This window comes from Hemiscyllium ocellatum, chromosome 2, assembly GCF_020745735.1.
Source record: "Hemiscyllium ocellatum isolate sHemOce1 chromosome 2, sHemOce1.pat.X.cur, whole genome shotgun sequence".
NCBI lineage: Eukaryota > Metazoa > Chordata > Chondrichthyes > Orectolobiformes > Hemiscylliidae > Hemiscyllium > Hemiscyllium ocellatum.
The window spans coordinates 39385038-39404677 of NC_083402.1; the positions used below are offsets into that span (position 1 = coordinate 39385038).

General features: G+C 40.9%; 1 protein-coding gene across 2 annotated transcripts in view; it reads right to left on the bottom strand.

The window, feature by feature from the left end:
- Positions 1–13414, bottom strand: part of hexb (hexosaminidase B (beta polypeptide)) — a 42518-nt gene extending 29104 nt beyond the window's left edge. Inside the window, exons 1-4 of one of the 2 annotated variants that reach the window (XM_060836064.1) lie at positions 12948–13414; positions 7051–7116; positions 4771–4817; positions 884–994 (exon numbers count right to left, since the gene is read on the bottom strand). In XM_060836064.1, coding sequence (XP_060692047.1) covers positions 884–994; positions 4771–4817; positions 7051–7116; positions 12948–13356 — 633 coding nt within the window. In that variant the 5' untranslated portion in view covers positions 13357–13414. The remainder of the gene's footprint in view (positions 1–883; positions 995–4770; positions 4818–7050; positions 7117–12947) is intronic. The other variant, XM_060836074.1, reaches the window with a different exon arrangement.
- Between the last annotated feature and the right edge of the window lie 6226 nt (positions 13415–19640).

A 19640-nucleotide genomic window follows, 5' to 3' on the forward strand; every position in this document is an offset into this window, starting at 1 on the left:
CTCTTTGGCGTGGAGCTGCAAGTCCTTTAGAAAAAGCGCAAGTAGCTTTATCTAATGCTACACCTTTAAACATTTGTTCTAAGAAACAAAGCATTCAATCATCAAAAGCTTTAGATCCAGGGTGTAAAAAAGATAGGATCAACACAATATGGGTTTATTAAATACAGGCAGAAGACAGGACATGTAAACCCCTGTAAATATATCTGATTTTGCGTGTCCATTACATATATATTTTATATTCTCCAAAGTCTCTGTTGCTTTATTGAGTTCTGGTGAAGTGGGATTACAAACACGTGGATAGAATGGGAGACAAAGGGCTATTTTTCTTAAGCAGTGGAGATTTAGAGGAGATGTTTGAAATCTCTCCCTGAACGTACTTGAGGAGATAGTTCTAAAATCTATCAGGGAGCTGGTTGCTTTGCTGAACTGACATAATAGAGGAGTTGTGGTCTTGGGCAGATCAGCCATGTTGAATGGCAGATGAGACTTGAAGGACCTACTGGTCTACTCTTGCACCTATTTCTTATATTCTTAAAATCATAAGGGTTCATGGAGTAAACTAGAGAGATTACTTGCATTGTAGGAAGGGTAATTTGTGATTTGTTTTTCCAGTGCTACTCTGCGCTTGTAGAACTCTGATGTGGTTTTCAAAAGCAAAATTAGCACTGAAGAATTTCAACAGGTCAGAAACTAGAGCTAGACAAACCCTTCAATTATCTCACCTTCAAAAGAAAATTAACCAGGCATATTGCCTATTTCTGATTTCCATTTCAGATTCAAAGTTCTTTCTCCCTTAGCTTTAAATATAATATCCCAGTTTTAGAACTATAAATTATAAAATGCATGGAGGAGGAGTTTACTAACATTCACTAGACGTACTCACCAAAGTTTCAAAGATTACTTTAAGAGGTAAATAGTGCCGCGATGTATCAAGTAAAATTCCTCTATGAGCAAATCTTGGAGAATCCAAAATCTGAGTTTTATTAATGAGAGGCTGAAAGAGCACAAAGGTATTTTGAATAAGTGGAAAAATTAGTACAGATTTTTCAGTTGAAGAAGCCCCAATTCCCTCAAATGAGGAGGCTAAAAATCACACGACAGCAGATTACAGTCCAAAAGGCTTATAACCTGGTGTCATGAGATTCTTAACTTCGTCCACCCCAGTCCAACATCGGCATGTCCACCTCAATGAGAACACATACAAAATAGTGAATAGTTCCTTTTAGAGCACTGTCCATAATCAGATTATCACACCTGAACAAGGGTGGTGTGAGTCTGTTCCTTTTCCTAATTCTGCTGATCGTATCACTGCAGCTTAATCAGAAGCTTTTATCAGGCAACCACCATAACTTGAAAGATTCTTGGTTCTTTTCAATCTCAAAATCTGTTACTACTTCCAAAAAGCAACATAGTGAATGTAAGGTTGCTCGCTGAACTGGAAGGCTGGTTTTCAGACATTTCATCATTATACTAGGGAACATCATCAGTGAGCCTTCAGTGAAGCACTGGTGTTATGGCCCACTTTCTATGTAGGTGTTTGAGTTTCCTTGGATTGGTGATGTCATTTCCTGTTCTTTTCTCAGGATGACAGATGGGATCCAAATGGTGCGTTTATTGATAGCATTCCAGTTGGAATACTATGCTTCTAGGAATACTTTTGTATGTCTCTGCTTGGCTTGTCAGAGCTTGGATGTGTTAAAACCAGTTGAAGTGGTGTCCTTCCTTATCTGTATGAGAGGATACCAGTGATAGTGGTTATGTCCTTTGGTGGCTCGTTGATGCTCAGGTACGCTGTGGACTAGTTTTCTCCCCATTTGTCCAATGTAGCGTTTGTTACAGTTCTTGAAAAGTATTTTGTAAATGATGCTTGTTACCTGTATTAGGCATTCTAAAGTTCATTAGCTGCTATTTTAGTATGTTGGTGGGCTATCACAATACCAAGGGTCTGAGCAATTCTTGATATAGGGGAAAGTGGCTAGGGTTTCTGGGTGCATTTTGTCTGTTTGTGAGGTATATAAGAACCCTACTCTTATTTTCAGGTTGAGCCTTGAGACATCAATCATAGTTACAGATAGTAGGCCTCATCGCTCAGCAGCTATCTTTGAAAAGCATGTGAACCTTCAAGTGTAACAGGAAGCTGAGAATTATTAAAGTTATCATGGTAGCTTCTAGGGTATTTTACACAAACCTCTGTTAGAGGTAGCACCAATGATCACTCAGTACTAAAAACGAGATGGTGATTATTTGTTGATACTAGGGGCATGGAGATTAGATTAAAGCACCATACATCTGATGAACAGCAGCTGGCCTTGCAAAGCTTAGTACCCAGACTGCAACATTATTAACTCTTAATACAGTGGAGTTAAAAAGGTAACTAGAGCTTAGTGGATTTAGGAAGCCATCCAGCTATCTAAAAGTTAAGCACAACTGTAATGACTACTCACCCCTTCAGTTCACTTATCTATCACAGGAGAGGATAGTTCTGATGGTATCCCAGGCCTGCACCAAACCCCCTCACTCACCTGAAAATGAGCAAGCCAATAGACCTTGTGTCTCCTAAGCACCCAAGGGGATCTTTAGCTGGGTAAGTTAGCAGATGTAGGTCATTTGCCCCATTGACCCTACATCCTCAAAAAAAGGGATGAGTAGATATGAAATTTTCAACTTCACTTTCCAGCTGTTTCTGCCCCCACCCCATAACAATTCTCTTAATGATAGAGATCTCAGCCTTGAATATACTTAATCAGTAAGTCTTTATACAATCTTATAAAGGGATTCCATATATACTTATGACCCAAGGAGCTTCTTAAATGGGTGGGGGGTGTGATCCCTTGACCCACACTTTCCCCAGATCTACCTTGTCAAGGTTCCCCATCCCCACCGTATTTGAAGGCTCCTATTCTTTTAGACTAAATATAGAGCCAGCTTACTCAACCACTCCCATAATAAAACCCCTTAAACGCAGCTGGCCTCAGCAATTCTCTGGACAGCCTCCAAAAGCAGTATAGTTAACTAACTGTACAAATGCAGTCTAACTACAACCTTGTACACTGGCCATAAATCCAAATGAATTGGGTAGGGAAATAAGTAGAATAGGTCCTAGTTAATGTAAGCAGACAGAATTCATTTCTTGATACAATTAACCATTGAAGACTGAAAAATCATCATGGAATTTTCATAGATATTTGACACAAGGACCTTATTCTGATAAGTGTAGCACAAACCATATCTTGTAAAGACAGTGGAATTACTGAAGTGTGGTCTCCCAAAACCTCATTCCTTATGAAAATGTAGATGTAATGCTACCTGTTTCTTGCTGTTACAAGAAACATAATCAGCCTGATCAATGCAGTCTCTAGGATCCTGGATTGCCTTTTGATAGACAACAGATGCCAAGGTTGTCTGGGACAGATCTTACTTCAGAGACCACTATGATCAATGTCATGATCATGACATGGCCAGTATTGATTTTCCATTGGTCACTGCATGTATTTCAGCCAGTGATACAAGCCCTGACTTATTTCCTTTGACCATGAAATATAGCAATTTGCTTAAGTGCTGCAGAGTAACATATCCATCCCTTTGATCACTAAAACCAGTCTGGCTTTATCTGCCTTGAAAGAGAAGTATTGGGTAGCTGCAAGTCTAACTCCGGTAGCAAAGTTCAAAGCCAAGGCATTTGTAAGCAAAGATGAAAAGTGAACAACCAGTAAGCAGCAGCTAAGAGCCCAGAGACACATGACAAGTGGTTGCAGTAGCACTTCAATTAACAAAGTCAAAGTCAGAGTGCTCCAAACTGTAGTGTTGAATTAAATCAGTGAATTATAGATGGTGAGTTTGGCATCATATGTACCAACCTCTGAAGATAGATGCATGTGGTTATTTATGGAGCATAACCTGAGACATTAGGAATACTGGGCAAGAAATAGGCTGCAAAGGAACAAGTTATCACTGGATATCAGTTCATGACATGAAACTCAGTCACCATAAAAGTTTCTTTTTGCTACCTGAAAAATAGCAAGCTGCATATAAAAAAAGTGATATTCTGTAAATGAAATTTTATGCATAAAAAGCCTCTTGCTGATTCTTAGTTTGCAAACAAGCTTCTTTTCAGGTTGGAGAATTTCATTTCATTTCATCTCCAACTTACTATGGCCCACATTAGATGAAATGTTTGTTCACTTAAGCATTCAGCATTGTGGCTTTTCAAATATACCCTTGAATTTTAGGGTCGTTGCACAGGATTTAAGATTAGGTCCTTCAAAATAAACATCTCTGCATAGCAGCACACAAACTTAAACATTTTAAGTTATAGCTGCCTGTACCAGAAGCTTACTCATTATACTAAGTTTGGTATTAATCTTTGTTTTAATGACAGATCTGAGGAATGTATATTGTTGCGGTATAACAAATGGAGACAATTTAAAGTGGTCATCTCTATTTACTTGAAGCAATTTAAATTGAAAATTTCTCAATGAAGAAATCAGCAAGTTCAGTAAAGTGGGGAATTACAATAGTGTTATTGATAGAATACACTTGTACAAAGACAATATTGCAATTTTACAGTTGGTACATAAATACTTGTCTAGCAATGAGTTGAAACAATTTATTCTAACTGGATTAAGTTTGTATTTAGATTTCTTAGAAATAAGATTTGTCAGAGAACAAAGATACAGTATAAACTTGGACAGACTAAATTTTTAAAACATTGTAATGAGTGCCATGGAAATCTACAATATTTGCAAAGCCAAAAATTCCTAAAATGCTTACAGTATCATATTGATCTTCATACACCAATTGGCTGAAGGTCTCCAGTCCTGAAACAAATTAATTGTTTAAGTACTCATGAATATACACAACTGTATAATTCTAACATTTAAAAGTAACCATTTAGCTAGCCCACAAGAAAGTCAATCATTTGCCAAGCAGTGTTTTCTACTTCTCATATTAAAATTAAAATACTGGATTATGTCAGAGTAGGAACAATGGGTATTAGTTAAACTATGCAGATCAGTTCACCTCCATAAATTTTAAAACCCCCAGGCATTAGTTGACAATGGATTGAAGGAATGGAGACTATTCTTCCCAGAGAGCAAAGGGGGTTAAGAGGAGATCCAAGAAGTTTCCAAAGTCACAAAGGGGCTAGAGTAACAGCTGCTTAAAAAGGATCAATTAGGGGCACAGATTTAAAGTTATTTGCAAGAAAAACATGGTGTAAACATTCCCTCCCTCCCCCAAAAGTAGCTTTTTAATGTCTGAATGGACTGCCTGTATATGGTGGGGGCAGATTCATTGAGCATCCAAGGGTACTGGATGATTAGCCAACATTGAGAATGTCAGTGTTAAAGGCTCTCACTGTGTTCATTTGGAGAATACTACTAACACTAGGCCAAAAACCTCTAGTATTCCCCATTCTTGCTCAGCAACAGACTACTGGTCTTTCCTGTTTAATTTAGGACCAACCTTAAATTAAAGGGAGTCTCCCAGTGGGAAAAGTATTTGTGACAGATTAAGAAAGCTTCATTTAAATTCAGAATTACATTGTCTTTCCCAACAAAGGGGGTAGAAGAATTAAACATACTTTATACATGATATCATGTATATTGTTTAAACAGTAGGGAAGAATAGTGACCATTAAGGACCATGATAACAAAACTGGGGAGCGAAAGACATTTGCAAGAGGGACTGAGGTTCTTGAGCATTGATATATAGAGGGAAGTGGTTTTGACAGGCTGAGGAACCAAGAAATCCCAGATGTGGATGATTTGAATCCCAGGATGCTGCAAGAGATAAGGTAGGAAGTTAGATGGCTGACCCAAATTTTTAATTCCTTTCTGACCAAAAAAGGGAGGTGCCACAGGTAGTGTGGCTCCAATTTTCAACAAGGACAATGGAGATAAACCAGTCAATCTACTGGAGAAAATTCTGGAGGAAAGAATCAATCAGTCTCCACTTGGAGGGGAATGACCAAATATAACCAGCATAGCTTTTTCAGAAGTCAAACTTGTAAAGTTTTGCAAGGAGGTGACCAGGTGTCTACAAGACAGTGCAGTTAATTAAAATACAGCAAAGCCTTTAAAAGACCAACATGAGAAAATGACAAAGTAAAAAAACACCACAATCCAAAACTGGCTTAGTGTAAGAAACAACAGTGGCAGAAGACTGATGTCCAGTGGCATACCATAGGGATGAGTGCTGTGTTCCTTTTGCTCATGATTATACAATGATCCAAAAAGGATCACTGGGTGAAAGAATAAGCTTGCAGATCATAAGATTAGCTGGGTGGTTAATTGATACATCTTTTGTTACAGGAGGATATTGATAGATTATTAGAAGAGCAGATGAAGCTTTACACTGGGAAAAGGAGTAATGTGTTCAGAATTCGTAACAAGACAAGGGAGCACTTCATGAATGTCTGTTGGAAAGTCACATTGAAGCTATACAAGCTATAGATGGAGTATAGACTGACAAGTAGGAGGCTGGAAGAACACAGCAAGCCAGGCAGTAATCAGGTGGAGAAGTCAATGTTTTGGGTGTAATCTCTCTTCAGGACTGACTATTGTCAGCAGTTCTGCTCAATATAGCAAGATTGATTGTATGGAGGTGAAGTAGAAGAAATTCACCCAGATGCTACTGGAGATGGAGCAGTTTAACTAAGAGCTCAGAGTGTTCTTTCAGAAAAGAAAAAAAGTGACCTATTGAGATGGTGATGGAGGGTATGGGCAGGATGGATATAAAACACTCTCCTTATTAGTCATCAATACATGGGCATATGCTTTGAGAGGTGAAAGGCAGGAGGATTTGAGTATACAAATTAGAGGGTAATAGAAACCCGGAATGCATTCACTGGAGAGGGTAGTCTCTATCTTTAAGGAAAAAGAGCACTTGAAATGTTATAACATTCAAGACTATGGACAAAGTGCTGAAAAGTGATCAAGTAGTTTTTTTAGTGCAGACTCAATGGGCTAAAGGACCTCTTCTGTATTCTACAGTTATTGAAATACAAAACCACTAGTGCATAGAAAGATAAGCTATCTTGCTAACACTCACCTCGCAGTGCACCCCACACATTTTCAGATTTCAGAACAGCTACTGGTTGAGTAATGACAATCTCATCTAAAAGGGAGAAAATTAAAAGTAGACAGACAAAAATCTGAGGATTCTGATAAAGTTACAGATTAATAATTGACAAAAATGCCAAATTACCACACTTGGGCAATTCTAAAATGTTTGCAATAATTGTTGAGTCAAGGTTCCAGATTCAAATCTCATGCTGGACGCAAGTACAAAGTCCAACTGACACTGCAGTACTGAAAGAGTGCCACGTTGGAGGTGTCACTGCTCAGTTCAGACATTGAAAGCAGATCAGAGCTGAAAAGTGTTGCTGGAAAAGTGCAGTAGGTCAGGCAGCATCCAAGGAGCAGGAGAATCAACGTTTTGGCATAAGCCCTTCAGGCTTATGCCCAAAACATCAATTCTCTTGCTCCTTGGATGCTGCCTACCTGCTGCACTTTTCCAGCAACACATTTTTCAGCTGATCTCCAGTCCTCACTTTCTCCTAATTAAAAGCAGATCTGCCTATTTAGATGTCAGAAAGGTTCAACTATACGGTTTTGAACAACAGTAGCAGAATGATCCATGGTAGGTTGGCCAAATTTATTCTTCAAAATACCCAAATTTTAATATCAAATTACTGCTTGAGTTTGGCACATGGAAGTTATGTCACATTCTTGTAGTACAAGATTGCATTGGCTGTAAAGGGAGATAATTAGTTGCATATCACATTTCATGTGAAGTTTTAAGTCAGTTTTGTCTATAGTAATAGAGCCAAATTCTCAGAAGAACCTCAATTATCTGAAGGACACAGACAGTATTTCATTTAAATCAATTAATGACTGGATAACCACTATCCAATCAGGACCTTGCAATCTTGTTTGGTTAATTGAACGCTAGATGAGGGTTCTCTAGTTATATTTAGAAATGTGATCTGTCAGAATACAGAGCAACTTTTCGAATAAGGCCATAGTTTTGCCAACAGCCCAGATAGCCTCCTTCAAGGACCGCAGATTCCCCCCAGACGTGATCAACGATGCCCTCCACTGCATCTCTCCCGCTCCTCCGCCCTTGAGCCCCACTCCTCCAACCGCCACCAAGACAGAACCCCACTGGTTCTCACCTACCACCCTCTGTATACAGCATATCATCTGCCATCATTTCCACCACCTCCAAACGGACCCCATCACCAGGGATATATTTTCCTCCCCTATCAGCGTTTCGCAAAGACCACTCCCTTTGTGACTCCCTCGTCAGGTGCACACCCCCCCACCAACCCAGCCTCCACTCCCGGCACCTTCCCCTGCAACCGCAGGAAGTGTAAAACTTGCGCCTACACCTCCTCCCTTACTTCTCTCAAAGGCCCCAAGGGATCCTTCCATATCTGCCACAAATTCACCTGCACCTCCACACACCATCTATTGCATCCGCTCACCCGATGTGGCCTCTTCTATATTGGGGAGATGGGCCACCTACTTGCAGAACGCTTCAGGGAACACCTCTGGGATGCCAGGACCAACCAACCCAACCACCCTGTAGCTCAACACTAACTCTCCCTCCCACTCCACCGAGGACATGCAGGTCCTTGGACTCTTCCATTGGCAGAACATACATGACGGTTGGAGGAAGAGCGCCTGATCTTCCGCCTGGGAACCCTCCAACCACAAGGTTGGAATTCAGATTTCTCCAGTTTCCTCATTTCCCCTCCCCCCACCTTGTCTCAGTCGGTTCCCTCAATTCAGCAATGCCCTCCTAACCTGCAATCTTCTTCCTGACCTCTCCACCCCCACCCTATCACCCTCACCTTGACCTCCTTCCACCTATCACATCTCCATCACCCCTCCCCCTACCTTTTATCTTAGCCTGCCTGGCACACTCTCCTCATTCCTGATGAAGGGCTCTGGTTCAAAATGTCAAATTTCCTGTTCCTTGGATGCTGCCTAACCTGCTGTGCTTTGACCAGCAACACATTTTCAGCATTGTTTTTCCACATGGAGTGCCAAATAAGGCCTAAAATGCATTCCATTTTTAATGAAATTAAATCTAGATAAAGTAATTGGCTCAATTCATCCATGGTTTAAATGCAGGAAGATAAAGCTAGCTAGCCAAGGAGAAGAATTGTAAAAGGTTACATGGAAGCCAAATTGTCAAGACATGGGTCATCTGTGATATAGAAAACTAACATTGCAGGCATAAGGAATTAAGAGGTCTAAGCCTTTTCCCAATACGATTCCCTAGATATCCTGTAATCACTGCTGCAGCCTGACAACAAATGATCACCAGGAATGAAATTCAGTGGAAAAAAGGAGAAAAACATTTATACTGCTGACTGATCGGCAGATTGTCTTGAGGTATCCCCATAGAAAATCCACTAATTGATGACTGGCAGCTTAGTGCCAAACTTTGTTCAAATTTTAAAGTCAGACAAGTTCACTGATTAGCCAAAGCATGCCATGAGAAATGAACCAGAAAATGGCTCACTAATTTGGAGATGAAACAAGAAGTGCACATACATGTTCTGACTATCTGCAAAGGACAGTGCTACGTCTTAGTAGATGCAGCTTTAAATATTTGTACAGGTAGTTAAGCAGCATTGGGAAAACAGATAAGGTTGAATATAGACTCAAACTATACAGGTAACGTCAGGAAAAGCACTCAAGAAATTAGAAAAGCGTGCAAAAAGATAGAGATGTAATTAAGGGCATCTTTAATCTATATATAGATTGGAGTAATTCTTGAAGAGTTTATGAAGTCTGGATAAGTATGAGAAACAACTACAGGACAGGGCATTCTAGCTTAGATTTGTGTAAATGAGACAGGAATAATTGGAAGTCTAGCTGTAGAAGCTCAGTAAGGAAGAAAGTGACCATGAGATCAAATTCTTCAAAACAAGAAAGTGGCAAGTGACAGATTCAGCACCTTTATTCTCAGAATCAAAGTAGAGGAAACCACAATGGTATTAGGCAGGAGATGGCTATCAAATTAGGAACACAAGATGATCATGTCAAACATTTATGTAGAACAGTACAGCGCAAGAATAGGCCCTTCAGCTTATGTCTTGCCAAGATTACGCTACTCAAACTAATCCCATCTACCTGCATGTGGTAGATATTCCTCTATTCACTGCCTGTTCATGTCAGTCCAAGTGACTCAAACTTTGCAATCATATCTGCTTCTACCACTTAGCTGCCTAGGGCATACTGTCATGGTATCACTGACTATCATCTCTCCTTTGCACATTCCCCTCACTTTAAACCTATTGTTTAGTTCTTTTCCTGAGATTCCACACACAAGATGCTATTCACAACAAAACAGATACATTGCTGGTCATCTTCCAAGATTCTATATAGGCTCTGGAACAGCTCTTATGGATTGTTGGTAGCCAATGTAACCCCAGTATTAAAAAAAGGGAGAAAAATAGCAATTATAAGCATCTTAGCCTGACATTAGTAATCAGTGAAAATACTAGAGTGTGTTACAAACAATTCAATAGCAGAGCATAGAAAAGTGACAGTTTAGTCACAGTCAGCATGATTTACAAAAGGGACTATCTACTAGAATTTATTAGAAACTAGTAGAGTCGATGAAGGGGAAACCAGATGTTACTTGGAGTTTCAGAAGGCTTTCCACAAAGTCCTATATTAGACATGCATAGAAAAATAAAGATCAAAACATGGGGATTGGAGTGGCGTACTGATAAAACTGACTGGAGGTCAGGAAACAAAGTATTAAGTGGGTCATACGAGTGGCAGTCTGACCACAGATCACCATTTGGACCTCATAGATAACTAGTTTAATATCACCAAGTTTGCAGATAACTGCATTGGGTGAGACAGTGAGCTGTGCAGAAGATGCAGAGTAGCTTCAGTGTGATTTGAACATGATGAGTGAATGGGGAAGAGGATGGCAGTTGAAGCATAGTGTGGCTAAATGTTAGTTATATAACTGAAAGTCAGTGAAGGGCAAGTTACCTGGATGCCAACAAACCAACAAAGGGAAGAGGTGCATCAAGACATTGTGTCCTTATGAAGTAAGCAGCCAATGGTATTAGTTTTCATTGCTAAAGGAGGGTACATGGGCAAAGATCTCTTGTGGCAGTCTATAGTAGCTTGATGAGATCACATCTGAAGTGATGTATGCAATTTTATCTGAAGGAAGAGTTCAACTACAGGTCACCTCAATTCCTGACATGGTATAAGTGATCAATGGGAATTGATTGGTTAGGACTGCATTTGTCAGTTTTAAAAGAATTTGGTTAGGAGAGAATGAGAAGGGTATTCCCAACAACAAGAGCCCAGAATCAAGTCACAGTCCAAGATTGCAAGGTAGGTTATTTAGGACGAAGGAGAAATTTCATCAAGACAGTGATGAGTCTGTAGAATTCTGCCACCGAAAGCAGTTGAGGTCAAAATGTTGACTTAAATAGCTACAGTTTAGGGTTAAAGGGATCATAGGGAGAAAGCAATAACAGCATAGAGTTGAGTGATCAGCCACAAGTCATTAGATTAGATTACTTAGTGTGGAAACAGGCCCTTCGGTCTAACAAGTCCACACTGACCCGCCGAAGCGCAACCCACCCATACCCCTACATTTACCCCTTACCTAACTATGGGCAATTTAACATGGCCAATTCACCTGACCCACACATCTTTGGACCGTGGGAGGAAACCAGAGCACCCGGAGGAAACCCACGCAGACACGGGGAGAACGTGCAAACTCCAGTGTCGCCTGAGTTAGGAAATGAACCCGGGTCTCAGGCGCTGTGAGGGAGCAGTGCTAGCCAACGTGCCACCCACTGTCACCGTGCAACCCACCATTGACTGACAGAACAGTCTCAAGTGGCTACGTTCTCTATTCCTGCTCCTATTTTCTATAGTTTTATAGACTTTCATTGGCCATTATCAGTACATGCTCAGTAACTTATTACATTTAGTTCAGTTTCATTTTTTAGTCCCACTAAGCAATGACCCTGCTTAAGAAAAATGATACATTATCTAGTCTTTAGAGCTTGCTTTGCAGGTTCATTGCAGTTCCTCCCCCACCACAAAATACTTATGATAACTGGCTTTAATACTGCAGGACATCCTACCTTGAAAGGCCTTCCACAGAAAACAGTAGTGACATAGTGACATAGCTATCTCCAGATTTGTGATCAAGTTTTCAAAATAGTTGGAAGTGGGTGATTAGCTCAGTTGACAGGTTTACCATGCAGAATGATGGGTGTGATTCCCACACTGGCTAAAGTTACCACAAAAGGACCATCTTTCACAACTTCATCCTTCACACAAGGCATGGGAATCTTAGACAAAGCCATCACAAGTCACTCCTTAATGAGTGATTAGTCCATTGGACTATAATGGCTTTACCTTTTACTTCATTAGAGCCAGAACCTAAGGTATAAAAACACACCTTTGGGTTTAACTTATTTATGCCAACTGAGTCATCTCATTTGCCTGCATTTGGGTCATATCCTCTGTCCAAGTGTATTTTAAAAGTTGCAAGAATACCTGCATCTTTACTTCCTCTGCACACTTTGGGAACATTGCCTTAAACTCAACTCGATTGATTAACCTGGACGGACTGTAAGAGTTCGTTTCAGGAACTACTCAAACTACCACAGAAGTCAAAATTCGTTCAGGGAGGGAAATCTGTTGACCTCAGACCTAGAGCTGACAGTTAAGTGCCCCTTGAAGCGGCTTAGCAAGACTCAGAATTAGGAACGGGCAACAGACATTGGCTTTGCCAGGGACACCCATATTGAGAAAGTTTGGGGGAAGTGAAATTTTAGAAGTTACATTTATATGGCGCCAAGTAGGCACCATTTCCGGGTGTCACCTCTACCCCATTCCCCCACCCCTCAGGAGGACAGGGGAGGGGGACGGAACAATACTCACAGGTTTCGACAGAAGTGACGCTGGGATGTTGGTTACACTCGGGGTCACTGCCGGTGACAGTGACCTGCAGCTGAGTCAACTCCTCGACATCGCTGCCGGCCAGCTGACTCCTCTCGGCGGAGCTGCCGAAGATGTAGTAGAAATACCGGCGGAAGGCGTTGTCCAGAATGGAGCAGCCGACCGAAGCGGTGGACTGGGGCGAGTGGACGATCTGGAAAGTCGCGGGGCTCAGCCGGTAAAGCTCGGACTCAATGTGGACGTTCTGGGGCAAGGGCCAGAGGGAGCCGAACGGCGAGTCCTCTTCGTCAGGCGAGAGCGCTGTGCCGCGCCCCAGGAGTAGCAGCGCGGCGAGGAGAAGCCGGAGCCCCTGTTGTGCCGGTGACACTAACACACTCCTCGACGCCGCCATCCCCCGCCTGACTGGGCAGGGCTCCTCGAGCTCCGCTTTAAGCAGCCGCGCGGACAGTCATGTGAGCGGAGCTCCTCACGTGACACATTCAAAAACCCCTTCAACCGTCGGGAATGTGCTGGGACTCCGCTGGGTCTTAGCGCCGACTACCGGGCATTTCCCATGTCTGCACCTGAGGGACGTGGGAAGACTGGCGTCACCTGGCGGGAAGGATTCAAAAATAAATTTCAAAGCATCCACCTTCCTTCGGGCATCGCAGCCGCAATGAAACAAACAACCTTATAATTTGGAGATGCCGGTGTTGGACTGGGGTGTACAAAGTTAAAAATCACACAACACCAGGTTATAGTCCAACAGGTTTAATTAGAAATACACTAGCTTTCGGAGCGACGCTCCTTCATCAGGTGCAGGGCTCAATCCTAACACACAGAATTTATAGCAAAAATTTACAGTGTGATGTAACTGAAATTATACATTGAAACATTGAATATCTGTTAAACCTTTCATCTGTTAGAATACTGTGATTGTTTCACTTCTTTCATGTGTAAATCACAAAACCTTTTTGTAAAAAAGTTAAAAATCACACAACACCAGTTATAGCCCAGCAGATATATTTGGAAGCATTAATACAACCATCTGATGAAGGAGCGTCGCTCCGAAAGCTAGTGCTTCCAATTAAACCTGTTGGACTATAACCTGGTGTTGTGTGATTTTTAACTTTGTACACCCCTGTCCAACACCGGCATCTCCAAATCATTTTTTTTAAAAAAGGTTGCATTCTCGGCTTAGCTGTTAACAATGGTGATAGCTAGACAATATGTTGAAGGTAAAAACAATGACTGCAGATGCTGGAAACCAGATTCTGGATTAGTGGTGCTGGAAGAGCACAGCAGTTCAGGCAGCATCGGAGGAGCAGCAAAATCGACGTTTCGGACAAAAGCCCTTCATCAGGAAATATGTTGGCCCCCCTTGTGTTCTCTGTCTATGCCATGATGTTTAGATTGATTCACTACTGTTAACAGCTAACCTGAGAATGCAACCTTTTTCAAAAAAAGGTTTTGTGATTTACACATGAAAGAAATGAAACTATCACGGTATTCTAACAGATGAAAGGCTTAACAGACAATCAATTTTTCAATGTATAATTTCAGTTACATCACACTGTAAATTCTTGCTATAAATTCTGTGTGTTAGCATTGAGTCCTCCATGACCACCTGATGAAGGAGCATCGTTCCAAAAGCTAGTGTGCTTCCAATTAAACCTGTTGAACTATAACCTGGTGGTGTGTGATTTTTAACCTTATAATGTGATTATTAAGGCTCATCAAGTACATTGCAGCATTTTGGTAGACATGATTTGTAGATGCCGGTGTTGGACTGGGGTGTACAAAGTTAAAAATCACACAACAACAGGTTTAATTAGAAGCCCTAGCTTTCGGAGTGCTGCTCCTTCATCAGGTGGTTGTATTAGTGCTTCCAAATATACCAGCTGGGCTATAACCTGGTGTTGCAATCCCACTCCCAATCCAGCAGCCCTGAAAGTTCATTTCTCTCAAATGGAAATTGAATAATTAAGTCGTAATGTTACTCTGAAGATATTCTTGGGGAGATGGTGGCATCTTGGTAATGTCATTGGAAAGTAATCCAGAGGCTCAGACTAATGCTGCTGGACATAGGTTCAAATGGTACCTGATTGAATTTTAATTCAGTTAATATAATCTGGTCTCAGTAATGGTAGCGATCGAATATCATTTGTTTTAAAAAAACAGAAATTGCTGGAGAAGCTCAGCAGGTCTGGTAGCATCTGTGAAGAGAAATCAGTTAATGTTTCAGACTTGTGACTCGTCTTCAGGACTGATGGTAGTTAGGAAAATGTTGGTTTATATGCAGAAGGTAGGGTGGAGAGAGGGAGTAAGGAGTAAACAATAAGGGGGATAGAGCTCAAAGAGAGAAGAACAGTTGGACAGACAAGGGAGTGGATAACGATCTGGCTAGAGGGTGAATGATCCTGAGCTTCCAGTTCCCCTTTAATACACCGCCCTGTCCCCTGGCCAATATCCCTGACTCAGGCTTGCAACTGTGTTCCAGTGAAAGCTCAGCATAAGCTGGAAGAACAACACCTCATTTTCTGCTTGGAGACCCTGAAACCTTCTGGACTCAATATTGAATTTGATAACTTTAGGTCTTGATCTCTCCTACATCCTAGTCCCCAACCCACATACCAGGCCTTATCTGCTATCATACACAACCCATTGTTAGCCACTAACAGTCTCCATTAACAGCTATTCACACTCCTAGCCAGATTGGTATCCACTCCTTTGTCTGTCCAACTGTTCTCTCTCTTTGGGGTCTATCCCCAAGCATTGTTTACTTCTTACCCCCTCTCCTTACCCTTTCTTCTGCGTATAAACTAACATTTTCCAAGCTACCATCAGTTCTGAGGAAGGGTCGCCAGAACTAACATGTTAACTCTGATTTCTCTTCACAGATGCTGCCAGACCTGCTGAATTTTTCCACCAATTTCTGTTTTTGTTTCTGATTTACAGGATCTGGAGTTCTTTCAGTTTTTATTTGTTGAAAAAACCTGTCTGTTTCACTAACGTGCTTTAGGGAAGGAAATCTGCCATTAATTTGCAAGCCATTAATTTCAAGGGCAATCAAGGATGGCAACAAGTGCTGGCATTGCCATCGATGCCCAGATCTCAAGAAAAGAATAAAGAAAAAAAATTTTGGCTGGTTTTTAATGTACCTGAAAATACAATATCACAGAGCCATAGAGATATGCATGGAAAGAGAACCTTTACTTCAGCCCGTCCATGCAGACCAGATATGCTCCCTGTCCAGATGCCACCCAGCCATATACGATATCATAGGCTGGCAAGCAGAGCAGTCTCACCCCTCTGTACCACCACCATGCACAGGTCTGGGCCAATGGATTGTTCCATAGATGTGTTTGGATGAGGATAAGATGTTGCTCATAAGCAAAGTGCTCGAGTGATTTAAAGGATACGACAATGTAGTAAACGCCACTCTTAATTTATTCCTTATTTCAATTATGTCACCATTTATACAATTAACTCCATCGGTCACAAAATGTGTTGGTAGATTACTCTTGTTTCACCTTCTCCCCTGTCCCAATACTTTTTAACATCTTTCCTCAATAAACTTAAAACTCCTATTGGAAAGAGTTTATGGCCCCTGCTTCAATATGAATTCGTGAGAGAATTCTACATTCTAATAATTCTGCACAAACAATAGCACATAAAGAGGCCACTCAGTTCCTTGTGCTTGTACTAATTCTTCGGCTGGAGTTGTGCACTTCAATCCATTTTTGTGCTCTGTTCCAACATTAATTTATATTCCTTTTTCAGATTATTAAGTAATTTATAGGTTACAGTTAAGTTATAATTTCAGCATGCAAATGATTCCGTTCGCACATCATGTGTGTCCTAAGGACATCAGGATATTTGTAACTCATGAACATGTACATGACAACAGAATATAAACAGAGAGATCTTTTGACATGGTGTGCTCCAAAACTCTTGATGTGGACCTTTAAATGTATTTCTGTAACTAGCAGACATCACCAGTCTGGATAGCTATTATACATGGGAAATTATGTGACTGCACATCAAGCAAATGTTAGAAATGTTGTGAATGCCCACATGGTGCAAATTGCAAATAACCAACTGCGAATTGGCAGTATAGATTAACTGGAATATTTTCAGTGTGTCTTAAAGTGCTTTACAATCAGCAGTAATTTTGTAATTTTGAAGTATTGAAGTCAACAAAAATTAGATAATTTGAAAGTTTTTGTAAATAGTAAAGCAAAAGTGAACAGAGTCATAACTTTTCAGATGTTGTCTGAGAGACATACATTGGCCAGGACACCAAGACATACAATTCATGACCAGCCAAGCATAACAGAATATAAAAACTTAAACCTCAAACTTAAAACTTCCAAAGAGCTTCAAATAAAAAATTAATAACGTCAATTACTTGTCAATCTGTACTATGGCCTAGCTATTTATAGAGGCATAGAGATGTGCAGCACGGAAACAGACCCTTCAGTCCAACTCATCCATGCCGACCAGATATCGTAACCCAATCTAGTCCGATCTGTCAGCACCCGGCCCATATCCCTCTAAACCCTTCCTATTCATATACCCATCTAGATGCCTTTTAAATGTTGCAATTGTACTAGCCTCCACCACGTCCTCTGGCAGCTCATTCCATACACATACCATCCTCTGCTTGAACAAGTTGCCCCTTAGGTCTCTTTTATTTCTTTCCCCTCTCACCCTAAACCTACACCCTCTAGCTGGACTCCCCCACCCCAGGGAAAAGACTTTGTCTATTTATCCTATCCATACCCCTCATGATTTTATAAATCTCTATAAAGTCACCCTCCCAGCCCCTCGACGCTCTAGGGAAAACAGCCCTAGCCTATTCAACCTCTCCCTATAGCTCAATTCCTCCAACCTAGCAACATCCTGGTAAATCTTTTCTGAACCCTTTCAATATCCTTCAATAGGAAGGAGACTAGGATTGCACGCCACGTTCCAAAAGTGGCCTAACCAATGTTCTGTACAGCGCAACATGACCCTCCAATTCCTGTACTCGATACTCTGACCAATAAAGGAAAACATACCAAACGCCTTCTTCACTATTCTATCTACCTGTGACTCTACTTTCAAGGAGCTATGAACCTGCACTCCAAGTTCAGCAACACTTCCTAGGCCCTTATCATTAAGTGTATAAGTCCTGCTAAGAATTGTTTTCCCAAAATGCAGCACCTCGCATTTATCTAAATTAAACTCTATCTGCCACTTCTCAGCCCATTGGCTCATCTGAATAAGATCCCGTTGTAATCTGAGGTAATCTTCTTCGCTGTCCACTATACCTCCAATTTTGGTGTCACCTACAAACTTATTAACTATACTTCTTATGCTCACATCCAAATCATTTATAGAAATGATGAAAAGTAGTGAACCCAGCACTGATCCTTGTGGCACTCCACTCTGCACAGGCCTCCAATCTGAAACACAACCCTCCACCACCACCTTCTGTCTTCTATCTTTTAGCCATTTTTGTATCTTAATTTCTGTATTCCATGACATCTAATCTTGCTAACCAGTCTCCCATGAGGAACCTTGTTGAATGCCTTACTGAAGTCCATATAGATCACGTCTACAAGTCTGCCCTCATCAATCCTCTTTGTTACTTCTTCAAAAAACTCAATCAAGTTTGTGAGACATGATTTCCCATGCACAAAGCCATGTTGACTATCCCTTATCAGTTCTTGCCTTTCCAAGAACATGTGATTCCTTTCCCTCAGGATTCCCTCCAACAACTTGCCCACCACTGATATCAGGCTCACTGGCCTAAAGTTTCCTGGCTTGTCCTTATTAGGCAACCTCCAGTCTTCTGGCACCTCACCCGTGACTATCGATAATGCAAATATCTCAGCAAGAGGCCCAGCAATCACTTTCCTCACTTCCCACAGAATTCTAGGGTACACCTGATCAGGTCCTGGGGATTTATCCACTTTAATGCGTTTCAAGACATCCAGCACTTCCTCCTCTGTAATATGGGCATTTTACAAGATGTCATCATCTATTTCCCTACAGTCTATATCTTCCATATCCTTTTCCACAGTAAATACTGATGCAAAATACTCATTTAGTATCTGCCCCATCTCCTGTGTCTCCACGCAATGGCCGCCTTGCTGATCTTTGAGGGGTCCTATTCTTAGTTATTCAGTTCAAGGACAATTAGCAATGCCAACAAATGTTAACTTTGCCAGGATCATGTACATCCCATAAAAGAATAAAGAGAAAAAGTATTTTTATGTGCCAACATTGCCCAATACATATTTTGAAGAACTTAATATATTCAAATGAGAACCACACCTGTATGTCCATTCATTCAAATACTCCTGTATAACTTAGTTGGTACCTGTATTATGAAATTATGAAGAAAATGTCACAGAGATTTGCTTTTGACATACATCTATGTCACACAATGAAATGGTAATTCAACATATTGAATTTTACTCCCTCGATATAATCCAATGCACATAGTGCTTCACTCTACACCAGCATCATATTTTAAAAAGGTGAGAAATGTGAAAACAATTCTCCTGGTAGCTGTTTGAACAGCTGCGCCACAATCATCTGTTGATGGCATTCTTCAAGGTATTGTAATCCTCATATACATGTCAAATTTCATAATCTGTTTTGCTAAAGAGCAAATATATCATAACGTTCAGATTGTATGAATTA